At 42.6% G+C, this 15144-nt stretch overlaps 1 protein-coding gene across 1 annotated transcript; it reads left to right on the top strand.

The window, feature by feature from the left end:
• The first annotated feature begins 886 nt into the window (after positions 1-886).
• Positions 887-14955, top strand: INTS2 (integrator complex subunit 2). Its single transcript, XM_015880610.3, has 24 exons — positions 887-1200; positions 1346-1484; positions 2015-2117; positions 2361-2474; positions 3079-3209; positions 3316-3489; positions 3921-4147; positions 4781-4906; positions 5020-5091; positions 5182-5296; positions 5699-5767; positions 6112-6246; positions 6425-6601; positions 7284-7392; positions 7477-7581; positions 7983-8147; positions 8362-8563; positions 9072-9197; positions 9942-10131; positions 10794-11039; positions 11949-12056; positions 12790-12895; positions 13051-13227; positions 13332-14955. The coding sequence occupies exons 1-24, from the start codon at positions 908-910 to the stop codon at positions 13499-13501; spliced, it is 3579 nt and encodes a 1192-aa protein (XP_015736096.2). The 5' UTR covers positions 887-907; the 3' UTR covers positions 13502-14955.
• The last annotated feature ends 189 nt before the right edge of the window (positions 14956-15144 follow it).

Genomic DNA, 15144 nt, shown 5'->3' with positions numbered 1-15144 from the left:
AATCCAATGGAGCTGAGATCTCCTTCCATTCCAATTGAAAATAGGTATTTAAATTGAGATCAACAGGAATCTGGTCACACAGTAATGGTCATGTAGTAATGTCTGCCTTGTTGCTGCCTGGGTCAGTTCTGAGCACACAGTGTGTCCTGCAGCCACCACTATTTGTCAGCACTGCTTCCCTTCTAAAGCAGCTCTCATGTGTCGATCTTTGTTGTTTACTGAAATAGTTAAAAATGAATCGATATTTCAACCCTCAGCACGTTCCTCCTTAGCTGTCAGCGTGGCCCACATCGCTCTATCGCTATATTTACCTCCACTGGTAATTTTAACTTCACGTGTTGCTATGAAGATGGGCTGCTGTGTTTGTTAACGCTGTGCCATCAATGTAGTTGTGTTATTTTAAAGCTTTCAACGACAGTAAGATGTGTTTTAAAGTCTGATTGCCCAGCTGCTTTGCTGCAGCACTGCAGTGATAGGGGCACGGTGCTGTATCATGGCTCCAGCCAAGGGCTTCTTCCTGCTTTGAAGGGCTGCACTTCATCCTTCAGGGGCTGCTGGATTTCAGTCATTGCTGTGTATGGGCTGTATTTAATTTATATGATGGGATATTTACTGCTGCGCTCCTCATGTGCTCTATTAAGGGTTGTTGGTGCAGCGCTGGTCGCTCCCAGGGCAGGTTTGTCTCGGGGTGGGGGGGGAAGGAGAGAAGGTTGATACTTTTTAAAGGCAGAAAAGAATTGCGATGGAATAAATCGCTCTTAAAGCCCTGATTAATTGCGTGATCTCCTCCTTGGGGGGAGCAGGGCCTGGTCGCGGCCTACACCCCACGCCCAGCCTGCCCGCCCGCACCGCGTCCAGCCTTAACGTCATCACCGCGCGCCGCAGTGGGCGTGGTGGTGGGGCCGCCATGGCGGAGTGCTCGGGGCTGCAGGCTGTCAGCCCGTTCGCCTTCGAGGCGATGCAGAAGGTGGACGTGGTGCGTCTGGCCGCGCTCAGCGACCCCGAGCTGCGGCTGCTGCTCCCCTGCCTGGTTCGCATGGCCCTGTGCGCCCCCGCGGACCAGAGCCAGAGCTGGGCCCAGGACAAGAAGCTCATCCTGCGGCTCCTCTCGGGGGTGGAGGCCGTCAACTCCATCGTGGCTCTGCTGTCCGTCGACTTCCACGCGCTGGAGCAGGACGCCAGCAAAGAGCAGCAGCTCCGGTAACGGCGGTCACGGGGCCGCTTCCCCACAGCTTTATGTTAATTATGGCTTTGTACCGTACGGTTACGATGCTGTACAAGAAATCCCTGCTGCAATGGCCGTAATTTGAGTGAAATGGCATCGCTGTGTTTCGTTGTCCGGCAGGCACAAGTTGGGAGGAGGCAGCGGGGAGAGCGTCCTGGTATCGCAGCTGCAGCACGGGCTGACGCTGGAGTTCGAGCACAGCGATTCACCCCGACGGCTCCGGCTGGTGCTCAGCGAACTGCTGGCCATCATGAACAAGGTGCGTGTGTGTGTGTGAATGAATGAACATGGTGTCTGTGTGTGTCTGTATGTGTCTGTGTGTGTCTGCAGCTCCAGGCAGCGCTGGGTTTCCTGGTAGCGAAGTGAGGAGCCTGCAGGCTGCAGTTACTGCTGCTGTTGTGTCAGTGTGAATCAGGTTCTCATCTGCTTCCCCAAGGTTGAAAGATTCAGTTTAAAGTTTCAGATTTCCTTAGAGGAAACATCTCTTCCTCAGAACAAACACGGATAATCTTTTCTGATACGACCCAAACTCAGCGTATCTCATGATCTCTTTATTCAAATGGGATTTTGTGAGCTTTCAGTGCAGAAACCAAACCTGAAAATGAAATTCTGCCTCTTGTTTCTGTCTTATTTGTCAGTTTCACTGCAGCGTGGTGTTAACCAGCACATTCTTCTTCTGGAATAACGTTCTGGGTAACTTTGATATGTTGTATCTATTGAAGTCAGTGCTGTGGAAGTCTGGTCAGACAAACTTCTGGGTGCTGTTTGCTGATGTGAAATGTCTCGTAGGTGACAGAATCAAATGGGGAGTTTTTTCTCAAGTCTTCCGAGCTCTTTGAGAGCCCCGTCTACCTGGAGGAGGCAGCGGATGTTCTCTGCATCTTGCAAGCAGGTACAGCACCCTGTGGTACCATGTTCATTAATGCTGCTTTGCTTTCGTATCTATAACTCCTTAGAAACGTCAAAAAAAACCAAACCTTTCTGAGCTGCTGATTTACCATTAATCGAGGCTCTCTGTCTCTTTGAAAGGGGAATAAACCACAGACTGACATATTTGTTTACATTCCTACTTTTGAGCACGTTTGTATTTGTTTTGTAGTGAAACTTTCTAACTGTGAGAACTCTCTTTGTCCAGAGCTGCCATCGCTGTTGCCTATAGTTGATGTAGCCGAAGCGCTGCTGCATGTGAAAAATGGAGCCTGGTTCCTCTGCCTGCTGGTGGCCAATGTTCCTGATAGCTTCAATGAGGGTGAGCTGTGGTTTCTCCTCGTATAACTTCCTTTTTCTGGAGGTCTGTAATAAAGTTGATTCTGGGCTGTTATTTATTGTAGGTATTAGAACTGGGATGCTGATGGATCTTTCCTTCTCAGTATGTCCATCCCCCTTTTTGCAGCCTAATTGTAGTTATCACTGTGTGAGCATTCCTGTTTTTAGGCCAGTTTTCTAAAGGCTGATTCCAACAGCTGCTACTGGGATTATGAACCTGTTGTAGTATTGCTGTTAGTACTGCCCCTCAGACTGAGCCATACTACAAGGTGAAACATCTGCAGTGACAATGCCTGCATAGTATCTATTACCACACAATAAGGTTTCATTCTCCAGTGCTGAGAGATGCACGGCTTGCATTATGTAGAGTGTAAGCAGTGATTGGGTGATGCATACATAAATCTGTAAGCATTCTTAGAGAAGAAAGGAAAGACTGTTTCCTTGTTCTTTTTACTCAGTGTTGATTGCTATTTGGCGTAATCCAGCTGATAGATCACAGTGAGCTGAGCAGAACGTTTTGGCTCTGCGTGTTTGTGGCTTTCTATTGGAAAGATGAGGTTAAGTTACACCTCCTGTTGGTTGTTCAGTCTGTAGAGGTTTGATTAAGAACGGAGAACGGCAAGATGAGGAAAGCGTTGGAGGCCGTCGCAGGACAGAAGCGCTGCGTCACCTCTGTAAGATGAACCCTTCCCAGGCTCTGAGGGTGCGAGGCATGGTGGTGAGTCCGACACACATCTGTTGTGAGACAAGATCTGAGGCTTCGTTGGGGTCCTCATTGGAATGTTGCAAACAACAAAGGTGATTAATGGGGACTTTTCATCTAGGTGGAAGAGTGCCATCTACCAGGTCTTGGTGTGGCTTTGACATTGGATCACACCAAAAATGAATCTTCAGATGATGGAGTGAGCGACCTGGTGTGTTTTGTGAGCGGTTTGCTACTAGGAACAAATGCCAAAGTTCGAACTTGGTTTGGAACTTTTATCCGAAATGGCCAACAGGTGAGGCAGTCATTGAGTAAACTGCTTTTAGGAAGTAGAATGTACATCTATGCTGTCCCTTCGCAAGGCTGTTTGCTGGTCAGGGATCCTCAGGTCTGCAGTTGCTGTCACTGAAGGCAGTTGTTCAGTTGTGCTTATGGGAGATTTTTAGGTACATAATTAAGCAGGCCATGAAATGGGTGAGTGGCAAAGTGTCAGTGCTTACTGTTTGTGCTCAGTGTTCACGATAGGGAGTTGAATCCCAACTTGCAGATGATAGCAAGTGTGTTGATATAAAGCAGTGTGCTGTGAGCATGTCCTGCCTGTTCCCCTCCTTTCCCTGCTCTCATTCATTTTCATTCCATTTCTCGAGTTCATCACTGTGGAAGCTCTTCTCTCATACAATGTCTGCTAAGTTTTATGTTGTTCTCATTTTTTAACTTCTCTCACAGAGAAAAAGAGATAATATCAGTTCTGTGCTTTGGCAAATGAGGAGGCAGCTGCTCCTGGAGCTCATGGGAATCCTTCCCACGGTTCGCAGCACACACATTGTTGAAGAAGCAGATGTTGATACGGAGCCAAACGTGTCTGTGTATTCTGGACTGAAGGAGGAGCATGTTGTGAAAGCCAGCGCGCTGCTACGGCTCTATTGTGCCTTGATGGGAATTGCTGGGCTGAAGTAATGAGCTGTGCTTTTACTCACTGTCTGCTCATTTAAACAGAGGATGAGAGCTTTGGGCACTTCTAACGTCTCTGTATCTTAATGTCCTTAAACTGTTCTTGGTAGAATCAGGCTGTTTGAGTACTGAAGGAGGCACTTCTTGTGTGCTCAGGACTGATGGCAGATAGAAATTTCTTTACGCTGCTGAGAGTGAATATTATTTAATGCTAAAGGCCCTCAGAGGCGTTATATGTGCTTTACTTTCTGGTACTGCTCTTAGCAGAAATGTTTTTCCTTGATGAAGATCCACGTATGAACTTCACCGATATTTTGTTTAATCTAAAATATTAATGTGGGAAATGTGCTGCTCTGTTTAAAGTTACAAAATCAGTCCTACAGACTCATTAAAAGAAGCCTGAGCTTTTGGAGCAGCACGTAGAACAGGGGGCTGTAGCAACATGCACCCTATGAATGTTGAGTTTGTATTGTGATTCTTAAATTCGAGGGAAGTGCCATTTAATTTCAATAATCCTGTATTGATGGTAACCTGATAAACAGACGAAATCATAGAGAAAACTTCACGTGTAACCATTGTAATGAGATTGGAAATCACTGTGAAATGATCAATGTGGTGTTTTCTCCCCCATTCAGACCAACAGATGAAGAAGCTGAGCAGCTGCTGCAGCTGATGACCAGTCGGCCGCCCGCAACCCCTGCTGGCGTTCGCTTTGTATCTCTCTCCTTCTGTATGCTTCTGGCCTTCTCCACTCTTGTCAGGTACTTCCCCACTTAATGCATTTTTAAGTGATTTCCTCTTTCTGCTAGAAATGGGTAGTAAAACCAATTGTCATTTGTGGACAGAGAATCTTTTATGTGATTCCTTTGCGCAGTACACCGGAACAGGAGCAGCTCATGGTGATGTGGCTTAGCTGGATGATAAAGGAAGAAGCTTACTTTGAAAGGTGAGAGGCGGCTTCTTTTGTTTATAATGATTCCAGTAACCTCATTTTTTATTTGTATTGGAAATTAACTCTTCCTCTTTGCTGTTGTAGCATTTCTGGTGTGTCTGCTTCCTTTGGAGAGATGCTTCTCTTGGTAGCCATGTATTTCCACAGCAATCAGCTCAGCGCTATCATTGATTTGGTCTGCTCCACGCTGGGAATGAAGGTAAACCCTCAGCTGTTTCTGACACATAACTTTCTCTGTTAAAATGAGCTTTTTTTTTACTGTGTTTTTAAATTTACATTTGCTTTTATACAAAAGCTTCGGTTTTGCTGTTGTATCTCAATAAATGTATACCAAAGAAGAGAGTATCTGAGCTCATCTAGAAAATGTCGCACTGTGTGTGAAATCAGAGCAGAGGAATGTTATGATAAAAGATACCACCACGTTATTGAGTGCTCTTGTCGAAATCATCATTTGCAAGAAACGATCTTTTTAAGAAGACTGGTTGAAGTCATTTCCAAACTGTGCTGCAAAGGCTTTGTTTGAAATACTTGGAAGAAATATCTGTCTTTGGATTGCTAAAGCCAGAACTTAACATTGCAAATGCTTCATCCTGTGTTTCAGATTGTTATAAAGCCCAGCTCTCTGAGCAGAATGAAGACAATCTTCACACAGGAGATCTTCACTGAACAGGTATTTTAGGTTTTAGCCTTTTTATGTTTCATTCTGTTGCTCTTCAGTCACTTCAGTTTGAGCTACAAGAATTCGTGCCCTCCCAGGACTGAAAAACTTCAGCCTTTTCTTTTGTACATCAATGCGATTACATAAATAATGTAGTAGTGGGAAATTATTCTTAACTGTATTTGTGCTTCAGTTTTACATCCCACGTGTATTGTGTTAAACTACATAAAAATGTTTGTTAGTTTCCAAACAATCAAACATGTGTAAATGTCCGGAAGGATGTAGCTCTGCAGCCCTGTCACGTTCAGCTGTGCTTATTTGTGTTATTTTGCATGACAGTTCTCTCTTTCCTTTAGGTTGTCACAGCCCACGCAGTTCGTGTGCCCGTTACGGGCAGTCTCAGTGCCAACATTACTGGTTTTCTACCCATTCACTGCATTTACCAGCTCTTAAGAAGCCGATCATTCACCAAGCACAAAGTATCCATTAAGGTATGACCTTCATTTTATTTCCGTTCTCAAGTTTGGCTTTTCCAATAAGAATTGCTTAGAAAACTGAAATATGACCAGAGTTATTTTGATTATTACAGCCCATTACCAACAAAGCAATTTGCTTATTTTCAGCTCTGGAATGAAGCATGATGACATGGGTTTGTTTGTTTTTTTCCAGGACTGGATTTATCGGCAGCTCTGTGAAACCACCACTCCGCTCCACCCTCAGCTGCTTCCTCTTATTGATGTCTACATTAACTCCATTCTCACTCCTGCATCAAAATCCAACCCTGAAGCCACAAACCAGCCCGTCACTGAACAGGAGATACTGAACGTTTTTCAAGGACTCACTGGGGTAAACTATTAATTTTTTTATGTACTTTCATGTCAACGTGGTTCAGTACGTTGTATTTATGCTTGTTTTACACTGTGAAAGTTGTATTTTTGTCTTTAATCTCTATGTAGTCAATTGCTTTGCCCTGCAGCGATGGTCATGTGTAAAGAAGTGAATCTGGTTAGTGCTGCCCAGTGCTCTAGGAGGATTGCTGTTGGTCCCCCTTTCACACTTTTACTTTGTCAGTGATCAATTTGTGCTATTCAGAATAGAAACTAAAACACTTCCAAATCATGAACTCTTTCTAGCAGTAAAACAGATTGAAAAGGAGAAGTGTTTGTCTGAGGTTTGTATTATTGGCCTTCTTAGATGAAAAATATTAGTTAATGGAAACATTCTAGATTTTCTTGTAAGAAACACCTTCTCTTTGATAGAAGTATGGCACACTTGGATACATGTAGAATGAGTGGCAAGCATTGATGTGCTAGAATCTCAGGACTCCAAGAAATCAAAAATACATTTTACATTTGAAGGTAGTTTAGAAACAAACTTCCCTACAGCTTTCAGCCTGGACCTCGTATGGCTTGACAGTTCTATACAAGCTTTGCTGCTTTACCCTCCTCAGTATTTGGAGGTAAATCCCAATTTGTGTTCCCTAGTGTTGGGAATGTGATATGACCTTTATGTGTGGTTTTCTGTGCAGGGAGAAAACACTCGTCCTGCTCAGCGGTACAGCATCACCACGCAATTGCTCGTCCTCTACTATGTCCTGTCATATGAAGAAGCACTTCTGGCAAACACAAAGATCCTGGGTATTTATGAATATGGTTAGATTTTTTGTATTAGGTGCAGTGTTGCAGCTGTGACAAGTGGTTTCTTTTCCTGTTCCTTTATAGCTGCCATGCAAAGAAAACCCAAGTCTTACTCTTCAGCATTAATGGATCAGATTCCCATCAAGTACCTCATCCGGCAGGCACAGGGACTACAGCAGGAACTGGGAGGTACTGTCTGTGAAAGTCTAATGTGCATCAGCTTGTTTCCAGCTCTGCTGCTGTTGTCTGTTTCATAGTGTGTTTGCCTTTCTGCTTCCTTTGAAACATCAGTAGTAACTAGTGAGATAAGAGGTAAATTTAAAGAGTAAGGGACTAGTAGAAATGACCTCAGGATTAAGTTTTTAATACAGGTTGAATTGAAGTGTTACTGTAGGGTCCTCTCACGTCTCCTAAATAGAACTTTTCCTTTCTGTTGGAGATAGAACTCCAGGCAGTAAATGTGCAGAGCTCATTGCAATGCTCAGCTGTGCCTTTTAAGGTCTCTTGTTGAAACAATTGGCATAATTATGTTCAGGTGAGCGATGGAGCTGTTTAAATCAAAGGTGTGTACTTCCCTAATGCTCTTACAGGTTTGCACTCTGCACTGTTACGCCTTCTTGCAACTAACTATCCACACCTCTGCATTGTGGAAGACTGGATCTGCGAGGAGCAGATCACGGGCACTGATGCCTTACTGAGGAGGATGCTTCTCACAACCATCGCGAAGAATCATTCTCCCAGCCAGCTCCAGGAAGGTAACAGCTGCACCGTGCAGTGTTCTTTCCAAATGGGTAGAATGTAAGGGGTTTGGAGGTGTGTAGTCATTCAATTGGTCTGACCATAATACTGCATTTGTGTAATGAGGATGTTCTGCTGCAGCCTTGTTAATGTATGAGTCTTCAGGTCACAAAGTCAGAGAGAATGTTAGAAGTACAGTTTCACTGAGATCCCATTGTCTTTCTCTTATAGCATTTTCCATGCTGCCTGGAAATCATACCCAGCTGATGCAGATTTTAGAGCACTTAACACTTCTCTCAGCTGGTGAATTGATCCCATATGCAGAAGTATTGACATCAAATATGAATTGCTTACTGAATGCTGGAGTCCCACGGAGGATTCTTCAGACCGTCAACAAACTGTGGATGGTTCTTAACACTGTGATGCCAAGAAGGTAGGTTTGAGATGCTGTTAGTGCTGATAGAAGTGGAATGCCAGTTTTTATTCTAAAAGTAATAATTTCATTCCTTTGTCTGAGGAAGTGCAGTTTGTGATTGAATCGGATGTGCTGGGGTTGCATTCCTTTTTGCTTTGTTAAAATGTTTAACCGATTGTATTGAAGAGGAAATTGGTTCTTGTTTTCAGGAGTAAGGAAGTCTCTCATTTGCTTACAGTATAGAAAGATGTTTTCTAAAGTAGGAACTCACTCTAGTAAGAATTTGCCTTTCTTGAGGAAGCGGATACACCACTGCAGTAAAAACAGAGTGCTGTGTTTCTGGTCTGAATGTAAGTTGACTCTATCACAGTTAACTTCAACATCTGCAAATGCAGTGTGGGTTTTTGTAGGCCTGTCAGGGAGCAGAAAAATACAGCTGACTGTAGTAAGTGAGTACCTGGATGCTTATGTGAGCCTTTTGCTCTCTCTGTATTTAAAGAAAATCTTACAAATAATCTCATTTTAGGTTGTGGGTGATGACTGTTAACGCTCTACAGCCTTCAGTGAAAATAGTCCGACAGCAGAAGTACACCCAGAATGATCTGATGATCGATCCTTTGATTGTGCTGAGGTGTGATCAGAGAGTTCATAGGTAAGCAGCTCCATTAGTTCCTATGCCCTGAGGTGTCTGATTAAAAAAAAAACAACCAAAAGCTTTCAGTACTTCACAACATATTTTCAGACTTTTCACGTGAGCTGCTAAGTTCCAGCTTTGGGTGCACCATGGTTTTGTGCTGAACTTGTTGGTTTGAGGACCGAGTGAATCATGTGCACTGCTTGGGCTTGTCTTACTGTCCAGCTGAGTGTCTTGTTAATCTTACACGTAGCTCTGTTCTAGAAGCTCTGGGGTTTACACATAGATCATCCATTTTAGATAAATGTGTGTGAATTTGTTGTAGATCTTGCAATATGCTTAAAATGGCTGCTGCCACGTGGTGGGGGGGGTTGTCACTGCAACATCCTGCCTCTTCACAGATGTCTCCTAGCATCCTTTATGGGCCTGTAGATGTTGCATCTTTTTGGGTGATGGTTTCTGCCAGAGGGTGTTTGGTGTATCTAGCAAAGGTAGATTTGCTTCATTTCTCGACTGACTCTTTAAGCAGCACTCAGAAATCTGTTCCAGTAGCTGTTGTGGTGACAGAGGAGGATGTGCAAAGCTGAGTGATGGCTTTGATGCAGAAGAAGCAGCTGAGAATTTTAGTAGTGGAAATGATTGTAACTGATGGCAACAGAGCAGCTTTTAAGGAGAACTTGAAATAAATAATGCAAAAAATTAAGTCAGAATTCATATGTTCTGCCTACTGAAAAGGCTTCATTTGATGTGTTCTCATGCCAGGAGCCCCCCTCTGATGGATATAACTTTGCACATGTTGAATGGATATCTTCTTGCTTCAAAAGCTTACCTCAATGCTCACCTGAAAGAAACAGCAGAGCAAGACATGAGGCCATCCCAGAACAACGCCATGGGGCCGGAAACCCCAGAAGTTACAAGGGAAGAATTGAAAAATGCATTGCTTGCTGCTCAGGTAAAGAAAAAGAACGGTTAGTCAATGCCATGAAGTGAGGAAATGATAAAGCCGGAATACACAAATAGAAAATTAAAGAAAGGAAAACCAGGAGAGCTAATAGGTTGTTTTGTTTCAGTTGGTTGTTCAAAGAAGCTGCAGTCTCTGATTGTTGAATACTTTCTGGGGAGTGCTGGACTAACCACGTTTTACAGGCATTCTTTCCTTACCTTTGTCTGGCAGAACATCACACACAGTGTGTCTTAGAGAATGGTTTTTTGGTTGATAGAAGCTTTTATATTTAAATGAGTATTGTAGTCTCCTCTGAATACTGTGGATCGTATGGCATATGCTTATTGTGTCTGAGCTGGGTGCTGTGATGGAGCGTGGAAGGTATATTTTGAAATAAGACTTGACTCAAGTGAAATGACTGCTCTGATCTGTAATGATGTCATTGTTCTGGATTTAAGCTTTTGTTCAAGTAACGTTTTAATGTTTGCTGAGATTTGTATTTCTTGATCTTTTTGCTTTTCTCTGTAGAAAATCAGTTCAATAGCCAGAAATTGCAGCAATCCAATTAAACCAATTGCCTTTAGTTTCTGCAATTGTCTTTATTTTGTATTTTATTTTGTGGCTTGTTTGTTTCTCTGTTATTTATGTTCTCCTGCTGCTTTTCTTCACAGGACAGCGCTGCCGTGCAGATTCTTTTAGAGATCTGCTTACCAACAGAAGAAGAGAAAACCCAGAGCAGTAGTACCTACAGTTTGCTAAAGAGTGTTCAGAGTACCACGGCTCCTAAGAGTTCAGATGTAGAAGATGAAGAAGATAGCCTGCTGTGTAACCTTCGAGAGGTCCAGTGTCTGATCTGCTGTCTGCTGCATCAGATGTATATAGCTGACCCCAACATAGTAAAGCTGGTTCATTTCCAGGTCTGGTTTGCATCATTTTAGTTTTTCAAACCAAAGCGTTCAGAGGACGTTGGGTCCTTCCAACTCTGAAGTAACCACATTCCCTCCAAATTTCAGTGCTCTCACTCACTGTTGTAGCTGAGTGGGGAGCAGCAAAGCCATGTCTGTTCCTCATCATTAAACACACGCTTTGATTGTGCCTTTGCCCTGTTACATACTGTAATAGCGTGTCCATTCTAGGCCAAGGAAAACTGGCATGAACATCTTTTAATTACTTTTTCCACATATTGTGTGGGCTTACTTTTTTTTTCTGGCAGTGGTCTTAAGTTCATCTATCTGTTATTCAAAAAGTGTAGTTTGCTTTCAAATGTAAGCCTCTTATCTTTCATTTTTGTTAGGTCACTCTTAATCTCTTCAGGGTTGAAGGATAAAGAATGCCCCTGTCAGGGCAACCGTAGGCCTTCAAAAAAGGAAGCCTAGGAAGCTTAGCTATTCTTTAAATATAAGTATGTTTTTTGGTGTGTGTTAAATTGTGCATTGCCAGATGGCAGTCTCTTTAAAAGCAGCTAATTTGCCTCAACCTGGAATTGATTAAGTGGCTGGAAAAGTCCTAATGGTTCTGTTGTGAAATAAGCAAGTTAGAGCCTATAGTGGTGTCTGGAACACGGGGCAAAGACACAAAAGGGGAGGGTCACTGCAGCCTGGTTGAGTTTGGGGAGCCAAGGGGCAGCTTATATGCAAATAATAAATGTTAGATTTCTGTGGATAAAGAATAGATTCATTCCCTTTCGAGTTGCCTTAGAGTTGCGGACTCGTTGCTAGTCTTTGTGAACAAAAGAAAGTTGAAATGGTGTATTTGTTTAGAAAAAAGCATTGAAGCAATTTTGAAAACATCTTTGTTATGGCTGCTTTCTTTCCTTACTCCGGCAGGGTTATCCCTGTGAACTGCTGGCACTGACAGTGGCAGGGATTCCATCGATGCACATCTGTCTGGATTTCATACCTGAGCTCATTGCCCAGCCTGAACTTGAAAAACAGGTACTGTGCAGTCAGAGAATCACTGTACGTAGTTAACCACAATGTAGTATTGGTTAGGGGGAGAGAAGAAAAAGATCACTTGCTCTAACCTGCCCAGTATATTAACATAATATCTGTAGCATATTTACCTTAAATTAAAGGCCCTGCCACCAAATCTGGGTCTTCTTATGATGGTTGTGAAAAAAAACAGCAAAAAATTGTTGATTAGTTGTTCCTAAAGCAATGATAGGTGTTTATTTGGTGTAGTGTGACATGGGTAGATTAGATATTTGTCTAGTCATAGGTAGCTGGATATTTGGGAGCTAAAGATTCCACTGTTTTCTGTGTTAAACAAATTTCTTGTTTGCTTTTATTTAATCCCTTTTAAATACTGCTCATGAGATGGCGTTCAGCTGAAGTTTAAGCTAGAACACATGGGATATTTAACAGCTTTTACAAGGATTACATTGTAAATTGTTTGTTCCTTTGTTGCTTGTTGAGATGTTGGAACAAATTGTGTCTATGAGGGAGATTCTGAAAGCCAAACTGATGCCTGGCTAATGTTAAACATCTGTGTTGTGCTTTTTTTAATGTCAGCAGAAAAATTTTGCAATAACTATTCTTAAGGCTTCTCTTATTGTGAAATAGAGAATATTTACTAACTCCTAAGTTATGTGAAGAGCTTAGGATCATAATTGCAAAGCAATGTATAACTCGCTGTTTATTTCTTGTTTGCCTTTCACCTACTTAACAGATATTTGCCATCCAGTTACTCTCGTTCTTGTGCATTCAATATGCTCTACCGAAATCTCTCAGCGTGGCTCGTTTGGCCATCAATGTGATGGGGACCCTACTCACAGGTGAGCTGTCCTGCAACACCTGAAATTAGATTTGTCAAGTACGGTTATACCAAAATACAAACAAGTTAATGATAACTGTAAAGGTGGCATAACAATTCTTGACTAGATTTTGGTAATAGTTCCTTTTTACTTAACTATTTCCTTTTCCTCCATAGTTTTAACCCAGTCAAAGCGCTATGCCTTTTTCATGCCAACCCTGCCTTGTTTGGTGTCATTCTGTCAAGCCTTCCCTCCTTTGTATGAGGATATTATGTCTCTGCTGATACAAATAGGGCAAGTTTGTGCCTCTGATGTTGCTACGCAGACAAGAGACTTTGACCCAATAATTACACGTAAGTAAGACAGCTTGTATATCACAAGTAATTTCATGGTGTTATAGATGTAACATAACTATTTATTTACATGTACTTTGTTTTTCTAACTTAATTCTTTTTAGGTCTCCAGCAACTAAAGGAGAGACCAAATGAAGTGTCGGGACTTTGTAAAGATTCGCCTTACAAAAGTTGTTCAAGGGACATTACAAGCGTGGACCCCGATGTTCAGTTATGCCAGTGTGTTGAGAGTACTATAATTGAAATAATTAACATGAGTGTAAGTGGAGTTTAGGAAGAATGCAAATGAAATTGTACTGTAGGTAGTCCCATGGCCTATGGTAACTGGATTTGGAGAGAGCAGCCAAAGTGGATTGAAGCACAAGTCTGTGTTTTCCATTCATCAGATTCAGTTATGGCTGAACCTTGTTGGATACTTCAGAGGGACTTGAAGTCCCTCTATATGCTTGGTAAATCATTTCTAGTGAAAGTAGGCTTGATTTTTTGGGTGTGCTTTGTTTCTGATTTGATACAGCAACACACCCACAATGGGTTTGGTAACCCTGTGACGTGAGGACTTCATTTGTTGAGCAAAATGATGGGTAAGAAAAGTTCAAGATTGGAGAGCTTTACTAAAACTGGAATGAACTACTGTTTCAGAACCTTGTAGAGCAAGATGGAATAAAACCTTCCAAGGAACACTTGAAAAGTGATGTAAATAACTTGCACCATCATGTTGATGACTAAGAAGCTTTAACCATTTTATTTGCCTTTTGAATCATTGGTCAAAGTGTGAATTAGTCACAGGACTGGGTTGAACTTGGCTGACAATTTGGGATCAGTAGCTTCAAAATTGATTAATTGAAAGATCAGCCGGCCTACATGGAAGGTTTGAAACCAGCCTTGATGTTTCTTAAACAGACAAACGACATGAAAACCCAAGCAAAAACCTCCTAGTGTAGTAGTCCAAACTGAACTGCAGCACAGATTGTTCAGTATCTTTAAATCTCAGTTTAAAAGAGATGAGAATGTTGTTACGATTAAATGTTCAGATAACTGAAGTCATCGTAGGGATGAGATTAAATGAGCGTTGGAGGTGACTGTGGCAGAAGTCACAGCAGTGAGATGGCTGACAGATTTCAGCCAGCCCACAGCAGTCACAGCTCAGAGAAGGGGAAGGAAGATCTATGTGTGTCTATGAGCTTTCATTGACGGCTGTGGGATCTTTTGGCCTCGATGGATGTATTGTAGCATTGCAGAGGAGCTTTATGGGGCAATTTACTTCAAGGTTGCACAAGCTTTGGTGTGAAGCAGCAAAGAGAGAGATATTATTGACCAGAACTGGATGTTCTTGACTTGCTAAGCTTGGCAGCCTATCTTTAAGGAATTATTGACAACATCCAGCATCTCTCATTAAGTAAAATACTGCTTTTTAAGCTAAAATCAGCTCATATTGCAGCAATAACGCTCTGATTGTTACTGTGGCAGCTCCTCCATCGCTGCCTTTGATCTCTGCTGGGTGTTAATGGAGGGTTATGCTGTATTATATATGTATATATGTGTTAATGGGAGGTTAATGCTGAGCTCCCACCGCCATTCCAGGCTCGTTTTGTGTGTGTAACCGTGTGGTAACACACCCATACTGAGTGTATTTTTTCTTATCATGTAATGTATGTAAATATATATTTTTTTCCTTATGATGTTGGGTTTTCTATGCGGTATTTAAATAAAGAATTTTAGAAAGAAAAAGCGGGTGATGGGGAGCAGTTCGGAGCTGCGCCGATTACTGAGGTGAATTTGGGGTTAGTCGGGGCGCTGTGTGGAGAGCCGCGTTGCGTAGCGACGAGTACAACGCGGAAGCCAGCAAGATCCTCCACGATTGGCTCTAAGGGTGGAACGGGCGCTTGTTTAGTATACGGCTTGCTGATTGGTGGCTCC

The sequence above is a fragment of the Coturnix japonica genome, chromosome 22 (genome assembly GCF_054131305.1).
Source record: "Coturnix japonica strain WE chromosome 22, WE-NBRP24, whole genome shotgun sequence".
Taxonomy (NCBI): domain Eukaryota; kingdom Metazoa; phylum Chordata; class Aves; order Galliformes; family Phasianidae; genus Coturnix; species Coturnix japonica.
The sequence above is the reverse complement of the archived record's forward strand: the minus strand, read 5'-3'. Positions and strand labels throughout refer to the sequence as shown.

What these genes read in the sequence shown, in the direction of transcription:
- INTS2 (XM_015880610.3), top strand. Translation starts at nt 908, where the DNA reads ATGGCGGAGTGCTCGGGGCTGCAGGCTGTCAGCCCGTTCGCCTTCGAG. An exon ending in TTATCCGAAATGGCCAACAG is followed by an intron (nt 3,490 to 3,920) that starts GTGAGGCAGTCA and finishes CTTCTCTCACAG; the next exon opens with AGAAAAAGAGATAATATCAG. An exon ending in GCCTTCTCCACTCTTGTCAG is followed by an intron (nt 4,907 to 5,019) that starts GTACTTCCCCAC and finishes TCCTTTGCGCAG; the next exon opens with TACACCGGAACAGGAGCAGC.